At 50.4% G+C, this 17,596-nt stretch overlaps 3 protein-coding genes across 3 annotated transcripts; 1 reads left to right on the top strand and 2 right to left on the bottom strand.

The window, feature by feature from the left end:
* Positions 1-664: 664 nt before the first annotated feature.
* TGME49_280710 (20S proteasome subunit beta 7, putative) lies at positions 665-5,344 on the top strand (the record flags this gene model as incomplete). Its single annotated transcript, XM_002371424.1, has 7 exons — positions 665-827; positions 1,878-2,044; positions 2,378-2,585; positions 3,301-3,364; positions 3,817-3,886; positions 4,203-4,270; positions 4,937-5,344. 7 exons carry the CDS (start codon positions 665-667, stop codon positions 4,995-4,997), a joined length of 801 nt encoding a protein of 266 aa, XP_002371465.1. The 3' UTR covers positions 4,998-5,344.
* A 1,145-nt stretch (positions 5,345-6,489) lies between these two features.
* TGME49_280720 (hypothetical protein) lies at positions 6,490-9,181 on the bottom strand. The gene has a single exon (XM_002371425.2). The coding sequence runs from the start codon at positions 8,978-8,980 to the stop codon at positions 7,310-7,312; it is 1,671 nt and encodes a 556-aa protein (XP_002371466.2). The 5' UTR covers positions 8,981-9,181; the 3' UTR covers positions 6,490-7,309.
* Positions 9,182-14,148: 4,967 nt separating this feature from the next.
* Positions 14,149-17,034, bottom strand: TGME49_280725 (hypothetical protein). The gene is made up of 3 exons (XM_018781865.1): positions 16,586-17,034; positions 15,984-16,153; positions 14,149-15,572 (listed from the first exon to the last, which is right to left on the bottom strand). Exons 1-3 carry the CDS (start codon positions 16,987-16,989, stop codon positions 14,377-14,379), a joined length of 1,770 nt encoding a protein of 589 aa, XP_018637205.1. The 5' UTR covers positions 16,990-17,034; the 3' UTR covers positions 14,149-14,376.
* Positions 17,035-17,596: the final 562 nt, after the last annotated feature.

Here is a 17,596-nt window from a genome sequence, read left to right as displayed (position 1 = left end):
GTCTCTCGCGGCACTCCGACTATAAGGATTTCCTCTCCTTTTGTGTTTCGAAAAAAACGCCAAACAAAGTCTGGCGACCAGGAGCAACGTGCATGTTTTCTTTTCCGAGGAAAACCCAAGAAAAAGCTTCTGTCCGTCCGGCCAAAGTCGGCGTCACTCCTCCGTGCATCTGCTCGACGCGGCACAACTCGTTTTTACACACACACATACATGTATAGATCGGATTTCGCTCGCGAAAACAACGACGAGCACCTCAATTTTTGTTCTTGCCTTTCTCGAACGTGTTTTTCTTTCACGACCTTTTCTTGCAACGTCCGAGAAACTCTTCCTTCGTTCTCGCAGCCCCGTCTGCTTCCTCCACATCATCCGGAACAAGGTCGGATCGGCGGCGATTCGGGGATTTCCGGCCGCTCTTTTCTCTTTCTTCTTTTTCGAAGTTCCTTTCTCTGCCTCGTCCTCTGTGTCTCGGCTGCGCTCTCCTCTCTCGCCGTCTTTCTTGTCCTCTGTCTTGCTCCTGTTCTCCCTCCTCAGACGTTCCAGCCTGTGTCTTCTTCGCGTTCTCTCTTCAGCTGCCAGCTTCTCTCCCCTTCTTTCCTCTCCTCTTTTCTTTCTTTCGATTCTTTCTCTCGCGAGTCGAGCGGCTTTCTCTTCCCAAGCCTCCAGAATGGCGTCGGTGACCCCCCTGGATGTCCATTTGATGAAGGCGACGACGGAAGACGCAGCGCCAGGCTTCGCGCCGAAAGACACGACCGTCCCGATCGTCACAACTTCGTCAGTGCTAGGAATCACCTACAACAATGGAATTCTCTTGGTCGCCGACACTCTCGGTAAGAAACGGTCGCTGCCGCGCTGCAGATCGAGGGGGGAGATGTGCGCGAGTGGAAGCGGAGAAGACAGAGACTCGCGGCATTTCTTCGATAAAAGTCTTTCTTTGTGGTGCTCCATATTCTGAGGCACTGGAGAAGAAGCAGGAAAACTCGGAGTTCTTTCCAATTTCCAAAGTCTTCGCTGCACTGCAACAGCGATCCTGTCCGGGTGCTGGGGAGAGTGCCAAAACAAGGTCTCCTTCCTCAACAGATGCTCCGGAGGAGGCCGCTGGACCTCTCTCTCTCTCTCTCAGACAAAGAAGGAGTACACGCTGAAAACAGATTTCTCTTCTTCCTTCTGTTCCTCGTTTTCCCCTGTTCCTCAGAGAGACTCGTTTCCCTCTGCTCTTTCGAAAACAGGGGGGTCGTTCTCCTTGTCGCTGGCGTCAAGTTTTCCTTCATTAATTCCATATTCTCTCTTCTCTCTCTCTCTATCGCTTCTCGATGCTTTGTCCTCTCGTATTCCTCTCTCGTCTCTCTCCTTTGCACAGTGGCACTTCTCCCTCTCTCCCTTCTAGGGTGTCTCCCTTTCCTCTTTTTTTTCTTCCACTTTCTTCCTCTCTTTCTTCCTTCTCTCTCTGTGTGCGTTTTCCGGTGGGTCTTTTCTCTGTTTTTGCTCTTCTTGGTGTCTCCCCCTGGAGTCTCGTTGCAGAGAAACTCTTCTCGCCTCGTCTGCATATCTTCCTTTTTTCCTTCTTCTCTCCACCGTTCTTCCTTCCTCCTTCGTCTCTCTGTTTTTTCTTTATTTTCTCTTTATTTCTTCTTTCTTCTTCGTTTTCGTTCCTGGGCACTCCCTCTTTTTCTGCCTCCATTGTCGTGCTGCCTCCCTTCCTTCTTTGGCCTCTTTTCCTTTATCCTCTTCTCTTCTCTTCCTTTGCCATTCTCCTTTGATCTTCGTCTCCGCCGTAGCGTCTCCACCTTCTCCCCGTTTTTTCTTCTTTTCATCTTGTATTTTCTCTTTTTTTTCATTTTTTGTTTCCGTTTTTGACTTTCTGTTTTTGTTTTTCGCAGCGTCTTACGGCCGGATGACGCGCTTCAAGGACGCCTCGCGGTTCTTCACCCTGGGCTCGCACACTGCGGTCGCGTCCACCGGGGACTACTCCGACCACCAAATGATGGAGCGAACGCTTTCGCGGTACGCTCTGAAGGACTTCCTCCACGACGACAACTCCGTTCGGGTGAGGAGAGACGAAAGGAGAGACTGCTGCAGAAGCGAGAGGAGACGGAGAGAGAGAACAAGGGCAAGCGAGCGAGGAGACTTCGGAAAGAGAGAGGAAGAGAGAAAGAGAGAAGAGAAAGTGACCCTTCAAACGTCTGCTGTTCATCGACTCTGCGAAAGTCGACTTTCCTCTTCTTTGTTCGCTTCCCTCTCGCAGCAAGAGATTTACGCCTCTTCTCTCTCGCTTTTCTACCGAGCGGCTGTCACACGTCTTGAATTCCTTCTTCTCCTCCTCTTTCGCCTCGAGATCCTCGTTCGTCCGCCGTTTCTTGCCTCCCTTTTTCCCCTGCAGACCGCACACCAGTACGCAGCTTTGCTGTCGCGACTGATGTATCAGAAGCGAAGTCGGATGGATCCCTGGTGGTTGAGCGTAGTCGTCGCAGGGTACCAAGGCGAGCGGTCGGAAGCGCGCGAAGTCTCCGAGGAGCAGAAGAAACCCTTCACTCTCGGATACGTCGACATGTATGGCACTTTCTACGAGGAAGAGGTGATTGCTACCGGTACGCGACTCGAGAAAAGTGCAGCTGAAAGACTCCTTTTTCTGTAAAGAGCATGACTTGGCGGCCGGGTCTACCTGCCGGCTTCTACGGATATACGCACTCTGTGAGCGTAGCCGTCTCGGAGCTCCGAGGGAGTCTTCAGCCCAGCCACAAGCAGCTCTGCGCTCACTTTCGTGCATCGTTTCCTCGCAGAGGCCTAGCTGTGAAGAAACCAAATGGTCTCTCCGTGCTCCACTTCTTTTAGCTTCTGGAGTGCACGAACAAAAGTCTCTTCGTCAAACTGTAAACACGATAGTTCTCGTCAGAGTCGTGGAGGAAATGGGCCGCCGAAGCTTCAGGGCGTTCGAGTGTCGACCAGCTTCGCGTTAGAATTCCTTCCAGGCTCTCCTCTGAGTTTCTCGGCGGCTCGTGGCTTTGCAGCTCGAACGGAAACTGAAGTTCCAATTCCACGAAAGAAACGCTCAGAAAACAAGCGTGCAGAAAACGGTCCAGTCAACTTTTTAAAGAAAACAGAGGATGGGGGTGAGAGGAGTCTTTGCCCAGTTTTTCTGGACAGATTCTCTGCGTCTTCGCAGCGCGGGCGTTAGTGGAGGAGCAGAGAAGGTGTCATTCGAGAGGTTTCAACAGCAACAAAAAGTCACCCGAACGGCGAAGAAGGGAGAGAACAGATTTATTTCCGATGTCCGTCGGTCAACCGTGCTCTGTTCCTTCTCAGGCCTTGGACGCTACTTCGCTGTCACTCTCATGAGAAATCGACACCGCCCAGATATGTCTGAAGAGTGAGTCTTTTTGCAAGTTGTATGGCGTCCTTCTCAGAAGTCGTCTTTCCTTTCGCTCTCGAAGCTCCTCTCCGTTCCTTCCTCAGTCTTCCTGACCTCTTTCTCGCCGCGCCTCTCTGCTTCGAGGCGTCGCGGAGATCGCCTCTCACTGACTTGAGAACCGTCTCTCGAAGAAACGAAGACCGCAGAAGCGCCACCATGTGCCAAAGTGCAGACGGCCTTCCTTCTCTTCCACAAGACTGCTTCATTCATACAGCTGTCGAACTAAAGATATATATATATATATATATATATGATATACACACGGCTTATATACGGTATATATATGTATATGTATATGTACAAATTGATGCGATTGAATGGAGGTGCGTCTGTCTGACGAGGAAGATGTGCGTCTACATTTGTGCCTGGAAAGGTTTATTTCGTTTGTGGGTTTTATGTTTGTCTGTCAGAGAGGCGCGACAGCTGTTGGAGGAGTGCATGCGAATTCTTTTCTACCGAGACTGCGGCGCGTCCAATCGGGTACGGCAAAGAAGCGTAAATAAACCTGAAGAACGCAGGCAAGAAGCTGAGAGTCCCTGTGCAAAGCAGATATGGTCTTGTGCTTCACTGTGTCTCTCTGTTTACAGCTTCCAGTGGACCAAGCAGATGTTTTCTGCTTGCAGCTGTCTCTGTTCGTGGAGAACGATTCGCATCTTCGTATGTGTCGCCACTCGATGTTAACGCGTTCAAACGGTTCGGCTCTTCTGTGCGGTCTTGTGGGTTTCGCTCCGTTTTCCCTGGAATGTCAACGACTCTCTTGGCTGTTCAAATTCGCTGCCGCTTTTGCTGTCAACAGATTCAGTTCACGAAGGTCACAGCTGAAGGCGTCAGTGTGGAAGAGCCATACGTTCTCGACAGCAAATGGTACGGAAATTCAGGAAAAAAGCTTGCCGTGAAGAGTCGACGAAACCTAGGTGTTCGTCTCGTCTCTTTCTGCGATTGACGAACAAAAAAAAAATGCTTTTCTTTCTCCTCGAGAAACTCGCACCGTCGCGAACGACGGTGTCGCCTGCAGACGCTTTCTCGGTTCTCGCGTATATCCCCTGCGGTGCCGAAGAGAGAGCGAAGGCGTTCTTCGTGGTCTCTACAAACCTGCTTCTGCGCAAAAAACGTCACTCGCATTTCACCGCATCCAAGAATCGAAATCGCAACACAGATCTAGACTTACCCATTTATGTGCATTTATATATATATATATATATATATACATGCGTGCATGTATGTATGTATGTATGTATGTATGTATGTGTCTGTATGCATCTATTTGCTTTTCGTATATCGTGCATATATATATATATATATACATATATGAATACGCAGTGTATATATACGTATATGTTTCTGTGTTGCATGCATGTATATACGTGTATTTGGTTTTTTCGTCTCTGTGGGTACATATATATATATATATATATATATATATATATATAGAGAGAGAGAGAGAGATATTGATGAATGTGTTGGACGAAGCGTGTCTGTACACCCCGTGCGACGGTGTATTCGTGCCGTTGCCCTTTGTTTTTTTTTCAGGGATTACGAGCACTACGTGAAGAAGACGATGGACATGGGTTTGGCGGGCTGCGCTTGGTGAACAGGGAGAAAGAGCTGTGTGTTTGAGAAGTTCCTCATCTCACTGGATAGGAAACTGAGAGTTTCCAAGAATGGTGAAGAGAGACGAACGCGAAGGAACTGGACTTGGAGTACGCGGTTTTTAGGGACATGCATTTCACCTGTTTCCGCGAAGAATGACAACAAGCATGTCGCGGTCGATGCCGTCTTGTTCTCTCTGTCGCGTCTGGCTGCTCTAGGGAGGCGAGCGTGAAGAGATGGTCGCTCTCTCTCTCTCTCGTCTTTTAGAGGGGCAGGTGCCGTGCAGTTTCGGTGATTCGAGCCTCGTGTACGCGTTTTCTTCTCGGTGTGTGATTCGCGCGAAGGACGGAGGAGCCGAGGTGACAAACGAGAGGAAACTGGAAGTCGATCTTCTTGCCGCCTCTGCTGTGTCTCCGCGCTGCAAAGCTTCTGGACCTCATACGAGGAGAACTTCCCAGCCGTTCTTTCTTCGGTGTGGATCTCTCTTGGTTCTTGTGCCGCTGCCTCTTTCGGGCGGTCGAAAACAAAGGGAAGAGTAACAGACAACGCGCCAGACGTGGAAAAAAGTTGAATAAATGGAGAAGAAAACTGAATGTGTGGGGAGAAAGTAGAGGGAAACCCCCTTCCCCTCAAAGATCAGACGTACGACCTCTTTCAGCAAAGAAGAGCTCTTTCAAAACAGTAGACATGCTTATAAAAGTCACTTGTTAGATTGGAGAAGCTAATGAAAATCTCAAACCTAGACGCATAGTAGGGCGGTCGTTTCTTTGCAGGCGAGAGGCAATCGGGGAGGAGCGAGGGAGACAATTTGCCGCATGGTTTTTCGTAGGCAACACAGGCGAACTCTTTTCTTTCCTAGGCAAAGCAAGGTCGTTGTTTATGGCCGACTCCGGTCAACTAATCGCCGCGCAGTCCGACTGCTGCAAAAGCAGCGTTCGGAATTCCTAGAAATTCTGCTGTACTTCTCTGAACAAGTAATTACGTTTTATCGTCGCAACAACGCAACTGGCATTGCACTTTTTACGTGAAACACCCCGACAAAGTGCTCGGCGCGCTGGCCAGTCGGGGAGGAAGTTCCCCTTCAGCAGAAGGGAGGTTCAGGGTTAGGGAAACTCACGAATTTCTCGAGATCTAGCGATCGCGTGACCTGTCAAGTTGTTCGACCTTTCTACAGGTTACTCTGAACACTCTCTACTGAAAAAGATGGCATGAAGTCTGACTCTTGGCGGGCGAGAGGATTCCCCTGTCTCTGTTGTCTGTTGTTTTTACATCTAGTTCCGTTCGTATGCTCAGGGCTAGTCAAAAGGCCGTTCTGGGGAGTACGTCTTCCAGATAGAACGCGGAACTCGCGAGCGATTCTCTGTGGAACTGAGCAAAGATCGTGCCAAGTCCCGCTGGGTGGGTGGTTGGGGGGGGGCCCTGTTTTTCTTTAGAGAGTGTTTTGAATCTTGCGAACACGAAGTTTGTGTGGACGAAGAAGCTAGAAAAGGAGACGAGTATCAATAAATAGGCTTCACGGGTCGATCATCTCCTTGGGCAGACACTGCTGTATCTGCGGCTTTTTTATTTCAAAGACACAGCGAGACGATCGCGATTTTCTTCGCTCTTTGCTGTCCTCTCAGACTGACCGAGAAAGACCGTTTTCGATTGTCGAGTCACCGTGGAATCTCACTTCACTAATCACATCTTTGATTTAACGCAGTCCATTAGTTCGCTGCCACAACACAGATTTAACTGCAGTTTGTCCTGAAACGTGGACTCGGCTCGATCGGATGGCGCGTGGGAAACGCCGCAGACTTGCCGTTTAACAAGACCTGACACACTTCGTTTCTCCTCTTTACGTTGTCCCCGGAACGTTTCGAGAGCTCTGAGTTTGGAGAAGAAAACTTGCGTTGCACTTTCATCTGCAGTGCGTTTCAAGGCTGCAGAAGCAGTGGAGGAACTTCTGTGTCGACCAGGGTCCTCAAAAACGCGGAGAAGCATTTGCTTCATAGTCTCGCTCGTTCTGAGGTCATTCTCTGCGACAAGCACAAAGCGGGACTTTTGTTGACACTCAGTACAACGAAGACTGCGGGACCGACACAGGAGTCCACTTCGTCGTGTATCCTCAGAAAACCTAGAAACATTGCTGAGAGATGAGGCCTCCGGGGACGACGTTCCTGAAAAACACTGACAATCGTCGCGTCCAGTCTTGTCTCGCGGTCGAGACGAGCTCCCAGAGCCGCTCGAGCGGTCTCTCCGCGGAGGTTGTGGGACTGAATCTTTCTTACACCGCCACAGATGCGAAGAGTTTCTTCGGAAACAGCGAGGAACTTAAGGTCGAGAAGAAATCCTCTCACGGACGCGACTCTCTTTCAAACGCCCGTCGCTAAGTCGTTCTTGCCGTCTGCGAACGAAAGTGCGGAACGCAGCGACCAAAAGAAATTGTTGAAGATTGTGCAGAATGTGAAGCAGAAGAGCACTTGCGAAACCGCCTTTCTCCGCGGCGTAACTCCAGACGCAGCCTTGCACTGCGGCAGTGAGAATGCGGTTCGCAGCCACGCAGTCTTCCACTCGGCGTTGGGGTGAATCGACAGAAAAAAGTTCTTCTTCAGCGAGAGGGACCGATGTGAACGCGGTCGAAGAAGAAAACGAAGCCGCATCCGGAGCCGCAGACTGTGCGGCAGACCGAGGGCTCCACTGCTTTACAGAGGGAGAAGAGAAAGAGGACACCGAACCGATGGAAAAGCGCTTCGCTCCGGACGGTTCGAGAGGAAATCCGAGGCGCGTCCTCTGTTTCGCGACGGCGCGCCGGAATTGACGGCGGACGGGAGACGCAACGGAGGGGGGAACATAGTGAGCCAGCGCGAAGAGGATGGATGTTATGGCGATTCGGAGAGTCTGTTCAACTCGACAACGAGGTGAAGATCCTTCTCGACGTTCCTGGAGAAGCTGCTGTTGGCAGCCAGCGCGCAAGTCTTTCTCCGAACTGTTCGCTCCGGAAACATCCCGAAAAAATCTTTCTCGGGTCTCCACGAGTCTCGCGCATCGCAAAACGCGCGCAAGCTTTTCGCGGAGAGAACTCCCCTCCACAGAGCCGAGTCTCCGCTTCCTCGCCTCCGGATGCGTCGACTCTGCGTTTTCTTTCGAACTCGCAGTTGCGTCTGAGGGGGAACTTGCACCCTGACCATCTCTCCGGACCGTCGTCTCTCCGTCCTCGAGTTTCACAGGCGACAGGCGACGACAGCCTGGGCCAGCAGCAACTGACAGCCAAGAAGAGCCGACTGCTGCCAGCAGCGGCGAGAGAAGACAGTTCTGCAGGAGAAAGCGGAACTGGAGCTCCTCGAAGAACGGCCCACTCACCGTCGCTTGCAGGGCGGGCAGGTCGGGTGTGCATACACTCCTGAGAAAGACGTGGAGCTGGTTGTTTCCGTTCAGAAGTTGCAGGCAGGCGCGCGGCAGCGAGGGGAGGAGCACGAGGCGACGCGAGGAAAGAAAGGCGTTGAAGCCGAGAGCAGTGAAAGACAAAAGAGTCGTGAGGAAGTGCAGACGAAGGAACGTCGAGAACGGCAAAGGGAGGAGGAACGGCTGTCCCTCTGAGGTACGAGTCCGCGACACCGCGCGCATGCACCCGCGAAGAACCGACAGCCAAGCTGCGGGAAGAAGCCGATTCCTGGAAGACGAGACCCGAGGAGAGAGAGAGGAAGACAAGAGACTCGAGGAAGAAGAAGAAGGGAGTGTCAAAAAAGGCCGAGAGAGACGCGCGTCGCGAGGCTGCAATCGCCGCAGCGGAGCACTTGCAGGAACGCCCGAGTCCAGCAGACGAGAAACTTCGCGTCCTGCGCCTGGCAGACAAGACTGAACGCGCGACTCGACAACTGCGCGGGAGGGAAATCGAGAAAAAAGGCAAGACGAGGAGACTGGAGTTGCATGCAGAAGCGCGACAGAGACCAAGACAACACAGACGGAGGCACACAAGACAGGCGTGGAAACGGTTCTGCGCATCTTGTGGCCAAGGGAAAAAACGCTCCAGTGACTCTCCAGTCTCGAGCTGCTGACGAAGGATCAATCAGAAATGCATACGTGAACTGCAGAGAGAAATCCGAGACTCACAAGAGCAGCCGAGAAAGACCGGCTTCTCCGCGAGCACAGCTGTCTCCTACGTCCTTTTTAGGATGCGAGGATGCAAAGACGGCGAGGATGGAGACGAAAAAACGAAGAGGAAAGGGAAGACAGATGGAAGTGTGTTTCGAGAAATGGAAAGGAGCAAGCGAAAACGGGAGCAGCGAAACGCCTCTCGATCCATCGAAAAGTCGCCGTTCGAGAAGAGTCAAACGCCAGTGCGAAGAAACGCTCTTTCCCCTCCCAGGCGGGGGACTCTCCAACTGTCACTCTGTCGCTATGAAATCTGTTAAAGTTTAGAACAGACGGCGTTCGTGTGCAAGGGAGTGACCGCTTGGACCAAGAGGGCTTCCGAAAGACATGTCGAAGGGCAGAAATGCAGCAAAAAGTTGCTTTCCTCCGTGGAGACTCCCGAGACACAGTGAGTGACCCAGCGCACAAGTCGCTTTGGGAGTTTCCGTAAGACAGACAGACAGGGAAGTCGCTGCGAATTGCGAGGAAACACAAAAGCAACTTTTACGAACTTTTCTCGAGGGGAGAAAGCCCTAAGTTGTGGCCTTCACAGACCGCCCAGGGGTGACACGCAGAAGGGAAACGGATGAAAACAGGAAAACCGTTCTCCGTTTTCGTTTCTCTCATGTGTCTCTTTCAAGACAGAGAAACTGACAATGTTGTCTGCAGGTCGCTTCACTGTCGGAATTCCTCTCTTGACAAAGAGAATTCCAGAACCGACGATGTCGCAACGGTGTAGTGTCGCGCCGTTTCGTTTCTGTTCACGTGGTTCTCGTGCTCCTTCTCTTCATCGTCTCACGATCATCTTAGTCCATCGGGACTTGAAAAGAAGGGGAACTCGAGGCTTAGAATTCCGTCAAAAGGGTCGGTTTGTGTTGATTCGGAGTGAATCCGACGGCCGAATGCGAGTCTGCTGTTTCTCTGCTGCAGTGAACAGGTCCCGTTCTGTCGGGTCGGGTCGTCTTCCAATGCACGCGAGAGTCAAGTCAACAGCAGAGAGATGAGAAAGGTAGAAATCCACCTGCTGCGCCGCCTCTTAAAGGATAGAGAAGAAACAAAGGAAGCAAGGGCAACGCATGGGTGTACAATTTCGACTCTCCGATCAACACAGTTGAGTGAACTCATTCAAGATTTGTGTAGTTCTCTCGGAGGTGCGCTAGCCTGCCCCCCGAGTCCCTAGACCCGTAGCACGGCTTCAGATACTTTGAGATATCCTGTGAAAGGCGCGCGAGGAGGAGCATGGCAATTTTAGAGCACAAAGCAGCGAAAATGAGGGAACACACTTTCAACGATCACGTCTAGGATCACGTGCTCTGAGAAGTTTAGTTCCAATCCAGATTCAGGGAACAGGGATTCAGATCTGTCTTTGTGTTCTTCGCTGGGCATGGCGGAAGGAGCAGGGGACCTTCGTGCTGTTTCTGATTCGCTACGTCTTCACAACTCTTTTTCGTAGCAGAGTTCTTCCCCGAAAACCTATTTTCATCATGATCCAAGCAGAGCGTTCGTTAACTACTCTAAAGCCATGAAGGTACCACACCGATCTGATCCTCTAATTTTTTCGAGAATGTTTCATTCTTCTTCCTGAAAGAATCCCGAAGAAGCAAGAAAAAAGAAGAGAAGAGGACTCCGAAATAAAAGGTGTCTGCGACAACAGAATGCCTGTGCCTTCGTCCGCTCTCTGCCTCTGTCGCTGCCCTTTCTCTCTACGAAAAAGCTCTCGCTCTGGTCTTGCATCAATTTAAGATTTAGAATCTCTCGCGACTTCGAACATACGCAGGCATATGTATACAAAATACACGGAACACACACAAGTGCATATACAGATTTACATACACATCTATACAGATACGCTTATATATATATGTATATGTAAATATGAATAAACGACACAGATGTGCATGTATGCCTGTGTAGATCCATAGGGTTTATCCGTAAGCGTTGGTATACAGATAGGTACCGGTGTCTCTGCTTGCATATTACGGCAGTGCAGCCTCCCTCTCAATGGAGAGTTCTGCGTACACAGATGTCGTCGCTGCTTTCTGAATAATTCAGAAGACAGCTCGGGGTTCCTGGCTGCAGGACGCATCGCTCTGTAAAGAGCATGTCGCGTTTCTGCTTGTCTTTATTGACAGAAGCGCGTTTTCGAGAACGCTCTTCTGCTCGCGTGAGAGTCACTGACATGAGATTTGCTACCTATCGGTTCCTGAAAAACACTCCGCTCCCGCACAGCGAAGTCAGGTGTCTTCCCCTTTTGTCGGCTTTTATCAGGTTCACAGTCTGGTGCTGCTTTTCTCTGATTTCCACTGTTCCTTTCCTCCTCTTGTTCTTTCGCTTCCCCCGGTGCCCCTCTCTCTACTCCCGATCCTCGTCGCGGGTCGACCAGACTCTTTTTTAGGCGGCGTCTTGGGTCGCGGGTCTCGGCGCCGTGTCCAGAAAGGCTGAGAAGGTTTCGGACGGGCGTTTTGCGTGCGCCGGCGGCAGCTTTGTACGCGGAGATTCCCTCGCCTTTTCGCAAGCAGTGACCACTTTTGAACATGCGGAGACACACAGACTCGTGTTTTTTCAGGGCCTCTGGACGCCCAAAGGTACGGCTGCAGTGGCGACACTGATGAGTCGCCGAGGATTCGCTGTACTTTGCAAAAGTTGCCTGATTCCCGTGAAAATGAAAAAGCAGACACAAAGACAACAACAAATCCGCCAGACCGAAGAAAACATCAAATCTAAGAAGACACAGCGGTTTCCCCCCTGAGCTGTGTTTAAACCTTTCAACACACATCGCCAGAGATTTGACATGCACTGCAACCGACGTGAAAGCTCTTTTCCATTCCACGGATGGAGTTGCGTAGTCGACCATCTTCGCTCGCACGGTCTGAATTCGAAGTTAACATTGAAACGTGTCCAGTGTTAACTTCAAACGCGGCTTCCCCCTTTCGATAAAGATTGAGGTCTGGATGCACAAGTCGGGAATGGAGAATGCCTCTTCAGTTTTTCACGTGCTTTTGTGCGGAGAAAAGAAGGCGAAAATGCGAGAATTGCAAACATTTCGAAAAAAATGAACCCACATTCCTGAACACTCTGTTAAAGGGGTCTCTCTCGCTCTCCCGATTGGAAGCCCTTGCGGGTCGGCAGTTCCTTTTGCTATGGGATGCTTCACGTCAACACCCTTCCCCTTTTCTGTTATAGAAATAGAGCCTTCCTTTTGTGCGGTCGCTTCCACTTTGTTTATCTGACGAAACTGTATAGGAAACGCCTTAGTGATTCCGTCCCTCGATTGTGAAAAGAAAAACGAACCTGCGCCGCGGCCACCTCAGCAGGGTCGGTGACTCTCGCCATTCGCATAGCAGCTCGAAATTGCTCACTCTGAATCACGCGGGACATCCAGCATTCCCTAATTGTATAAAAGAAGCTGGAATCATTGGTGATTTCTAGTCAGTTAAGACATACATCAGGGTACGTTCACATGCGTATTCAGGATCGCTGAACGTCAGCCTAGGGAATTCCTCAAGGTAGTTGAAAGGGAGTAAGTCTTATACGTCTAATCAAGAACAGTTGCGTGTAGAGAGGAGAGGTAAACGTACAACTGCATCCTCCAGTTTCGCTTCCCCACACTGAATGACTGCATTTCCTTTCTCCACTCCAAAGCGATTTCCTTGCGCTCGCGCTCACCTGCCTCCTCCACTTGCTCATGGGCTTCTCTTCTTTCGTCACACTGTTGAAGAGAAACCAATAAACAGAAATGCCTAGTTTTTCGCGCTTCCGCTGCACAAGCTGGAGAGCTGACGCTGAAAAACATGTCGGTGCCGCCAAGTGTCTCCCGTCCTACCGGGTCGCTGTGCTGAGATGGGTTCTTCTCTGCAATCCTTCTACTGCGTATTCTTGACGCAACTATCTGACTAGTGGTTCACTGTCAATGTTTTCATCTGCACAAATGAATGTATTTGCCGTATATATATATATATATATATATATATATATATATGCCCCGGTCAACAACACTGCCTGCTGCTCTTCTGTCTAGCAGGTAAATCTAAATGTATAAATACATATATACATATATATATATAGCGTAGTGCAACAGAACATGAGAATATTTGTCCATTTCGACGCAGGTTTCTAATCGTGTGTTTGTTCGTCGAGTTCGCTTTACCAAGGTGTACATCCACATGTGTCTCGAGCGCACCACAAAGAGGGGGAGAGGGGGCGGTGGGAGGTTCCTTAGTGGGCCGGACTCGGGTCGACGGAAACGAGCGGTTCCCGTTCGTTCGGGTGTGAGATCTAGCCGCCAGATACATCGCGAATGTGTTCCGTTTGCGTTTTCCTTTCGAAAACGAATACTTTACCTCTTGCTTCCTGCTTGGGTGGGCGACCTGGGAAGAGCAACGCCTGTGCTCTCGGCGACGATAGCCAGTCGCTTGCCAGCGATGTTGTATTCTTTCCGTTTCGTCATAAAAACCTTCAACATTAAATCGCACATCAGTCCAAAGACCTCTTTTCACTCGTCTCGGTCGGGGGTTCAGCCGTCTCCACAAGAACTACCGCGACAATTCCTGCTTTTCAGGGCCATGAGGGTCTGAAGGAGTGCCTGCCAGTCTCTTTGCCTTGCGGGAGACAGAACAGACTCATCGTTGATGACGAATTCCAGACACAGAACACGATGAAAAACGCGACAAGGGAGAAGGCCGCTGCGAATGAGAAAATACCACGCTTGAAGTGAGGTATCACGGTTCCTAAATTCGCTGTCAAAACTACGAAGCGAAGGCACTCATGCAGACCAGGACCCCTTTCAGATCCGTACATGTACACAATCGAATAGAGAAAGCCGCACAACTCACGTTGCTTTTCATCTCCGAAACTCGTATCGGCTATTATAATTTTTCTAATGCTGGATCGTCTCTCGAAATCGAGAAAAATGTGCACATCCACATATGCATACATATATATGCTTATATCCGCATGCGCAGATACAGTAACACGCACATGCTACATATATATATATATATATATATCTGTATGTATAGGCATATATTTGCGTGTGTGTGTTGGCATGTGCAGATGTATACACGTATACATTCCGTTTATGGTGTCTTTGTCAGCGGCACTGACCTTGTGGCAAACTTTGACATGCTTTTCGAAAGAGCTGCTGATGAATGTTCGCCCGCAGTCTGGACACTGTGGATCCAGGCAAAAAGCAAAGGAAGCAGAGGAGCGAAGAACCATCATCCCCGGCATTCTTTATCGCCCCGTTTCTTCAAAAAACGCAGCTGCTCTCACGTCAGTGTATGGCTTTCATGTGTTTGTCCGGCAGACACTTCTTCGACCGGAGTCACGTTTGGATAGGAGGATTGAGATGGGCCGACCGATGGATCGTCCAGACTGAGCGTGTCTCGTTTTTTCGCGATGATGCGCGCCCCGGAAGCGATCGGTTCACCAGCGAAATTTCGTACCTCTCGCTCTGCTTCAGAGCGCTCGTTTTCCGCGTCGTCTTTCCCCTCCGCATCGCTGGCGCAGGGGACGCTGTCGCTTTCGTCAGACGGGAGCTGGTCAAAAGTCGATTTGGTGGAAAGCGGTTCCCTTTCGGATTTGTTCTTGTTCCACTCGGACACAGAAGAGCGGCTTGGCAGCGAGGCGAAGCGCTCTTGCTCGGTGTCTGTAGACCTCTGCTCCGTTCCGGACACAGTGCTGGATCTTGTTGTGCGTTCTGTGCGTTTTACTTTGCCGCGCTTCGCCTGACCCGAAGCGAGGCGACAGATAGCGATTCGGTCGGGTGGCGGCCCGTGTTTCCTCTGCTGCTTCTCTCCAGCTCCTTCAGAACGGGCAGTCCTCGGGACCGTTTCGAACTCGAGCTGGCTGCTTTCGCAGAGGCGCCCCGCCAACAAAGACGAAGAATTCACTCTCGCTGTGGTTTGCGTTTTCTCTAAAGGCATGCGCACCCCTGTGTCTGAACAGCTGCCAAGCTGGCAAGACGCCCTGGAGAGAGAAAACGCTGAAGAGTCGCTTTCTCTCGAACTCGTGCCGCACGCGAGCCCAACGGCACAACAGAGGTCGTCTTCGGGATTGTCTTCCCGCGACGGAGAAGCGTTTCTCCGACACACAGACGAAGACAACGGGATGAGATGCTCGGCTTCGCAGTTGCTGCGACGGGCGGGATATGTGCCCGCTTTCTCGGGCAAGGAAAACTCCGAAAGAGCCGAAGGCGAACAGGTTTCATCAAACGCAGCCGATAGAGACTTCCGCAGGGTATCGCGAGAGTTGCTGTGCACTCTGTGCGACCGTGTCGATTCCTTACGGAAAGAAAAAGGAAATTTCTCCTCTTCTAAGGAGCTGCTAGTCAACCGCTCTCGCCAGCCTGGTTCTCCTCTTTCTTTTTTCTCCGAAACCCTTGCAAAACATGGGGCTTTTTTCAGCTCGCGCGACAGTCTGCGGAGGTCACACCCCTCCCAGTGGTCTGTCGGAAATTTTTCTTCTGAACAGATCGGGCAAAAAAATAAAAATGCCTTCTCCAGCAGAAATAACCCTCTGCAACGGTCCACGTACGAGGTTCGCTTTTTCTGGACGTCACATCTGCGCGTTCCCAGAGCAGACGGTGCCTTTGTGCGTCCGAGTCTGGGGTTTTAACAAAGCAGTTCTGCCTAGACACCCCGTGCTTCACCCAAATCGAACAGCAGATTACACATGTATATATGCATATATATATATATATATATATGTGATTAGGCGGGCAAAGAAAGAGAGCGTTTGTTGTGCATCAACGCTACATCCTGCTGGACGGCAAGCCTTCAGCTCGTTCCACTTTTTTTCACTCTGTCTTTTGGATAGCAAGAGAGTCGTTTGTCTCCGGCAGTCGACAGTCGGAAGCTCGAGATCGTGCTCTCACCTTCTTGTGTCCGACGTTCCGGACTTTTCTCAAGTTTCCCTTGTTCAGCTCTTCCTCCACTTGTGCGGAACTGTCGATCATGACGAACTGCGTTCTCTGTCTCGTGCTGGGCGCGTTTTTTTCCTCCGTCGTTTCCTCTCTTGGTTCTTGAAACGGCGCCATCAATGCGGCTGAGAAGTCACGACAAACGCGTGGATAGAATGAGAGACTGAACAAGGTAGAATGCACCATGTGTATATCATCCTCCGCACTTTAAGCTGGGATCCGTGTCGCCGGAAGCGGGAACGTCGTAGAAACCTACATGTGTGAACAGGTACATGCACACATCTATGGGTGTAGTTGGACATCTCTGCAGAAGAGGACTTTGCTTTGCCGGGGTTCAGTTGTGGAGCGCTTTTAACGCTCGTCTGAATGTGTTTTTCCTTAACCCGTTCTTGGCAGCTTTCCGTAGATACCTTTCCATCCAAGCATCCGGACACATCTATATACATGTAGAGTTGGAAATAGGAGTTCTTGTTTGTATACATATTTTTGAGTGTGACTTCCTTTCTGTATTGGTTCGTTCCTTTTCTCTGAATTCCTCGAGAGCTGGGACGACATACGCGAAAGGATGTTTGCCTTGTGCCCCTGCAGAACTTGAGTACTTGTCGTTTCGCTGCATGCGGAGCTTCAGAAGTCTCAGAAGCTTCCCAGCCTGCACGAGCTCCTGCTCTGTGAAGTCGTGTATAGTTGTCGAATCGGGCCTCGAGAGAGAAGTCGAAACTGCCCTTTCTTCCGGAGAAAAAGCTTGAAACATTTCTAGAAAACCACTTTCCTTCCCTGAAATTACGCCATCTACAGATTTCCAGAGAACGGTAGGGAAACGAAAAAACGCGGTCAGAGACCAACGACCTGCTCTATCTATAACTAAGTAACGAAAGCGAGAACTCCCACAGAAGAACAGAAGCAGCGTCGGAAAAAGACTAAAGAACACGCTGTGAGTTCTGTAAGAATGCCTGCGCGCCATAAATGACTAACGGATGCCGAAGGCGGAATGTCGAATTCATCCAGGACGACTAAACCGTAAATCATAGTTACTCGCAATTGTTTCCCCCTACGCGGCGATGCCTGTGCTCGCTCTAGCAGCTACGCGGATTCCTGAGATTTACACCGTATCTCTTTAAAAGTTGACGGGAGAATGATCCAGTGACTCAACACGCAAAAATACGCAAATATCTAATGTATGCTTATAAATATATACGGATTGTTATGCTAACAGAAGTAAAAGGAAGTTCGAGAAAGCACACAGAACGACTCTAGGTTTGGGGGACAGAGAACGTGGGCGAATATTTCACGACTTGAAGACTGAATTGCGGTTGCTACTTTTTCAGGGGTCGCCAAATGGCTGTTTGCGGTACATGTTGTTGCGGTTTTCATCATGTTCCTAGCTTCTACAACGCTTTTTCTCCGTCCAGTTTCGCTTGAGCATGCTGTTGTTTTCCGTGCTGTTTCAAGACGTGACTTGCAGTTGTCTGCAGATTCTTTCCTGCGGTGTTTCCCCTACTCGCAATCGCAAGTGCTTCTGAGGCGTGTCTGTCGACCGGGAAAGAATCCTTTGAGTTGTTCTGTGTTGT

This window comes from Toxoplasma gondii, chromosome VIIa (genome assembly GCF_000006565.2).
Source record: "Toxoplasma gondii ME49 chromosome VIIa, whole genome shotgun sequence".
In the NCBI taxonomy this organism is placed as follows: domain Eukaryota; phylum Apicomplexa; class Conoidasida; order Eucoccidiorida; family Sarcocystidae; genus Toxoplasma; species Toxoplasma gondii.
Note: the sequence above shows the minus strand (reverse complement) of the source record. Positions and strands in the feature narration are given on the sequence as shown.

Coding starts and splice junctions, on each gene's coding strand:
- TGME49_280720 (XM_002371425.2), bottom strand. CDS start 8,980: ATGCGCAGAACCGTTTCCACGCCTGTCTTGTGTGCCTCCGTCTGTGTT.
- TGME49_280725 (XM_018781865.1), bottom strand. CDS start 16,989: ATGGCGCGCAGGCATTCTTACAGAACTCACAGCGTGTTCTTTAGTCTT. Junction 16,154..16,585: donor CAAGGCAAACATCCTTTCGC/GTATGTCGTCCC, acceptor GTGACTTCTCAG/CCGCATTGATGGCGCCGTTT. Junction 15,573..15,983: donor GGAACGTCGGACACAAGAAG/GTGAGAGCACGA, acceptor CGATCTGTTCAG/AAGAAAAATTTCCGACAGAC.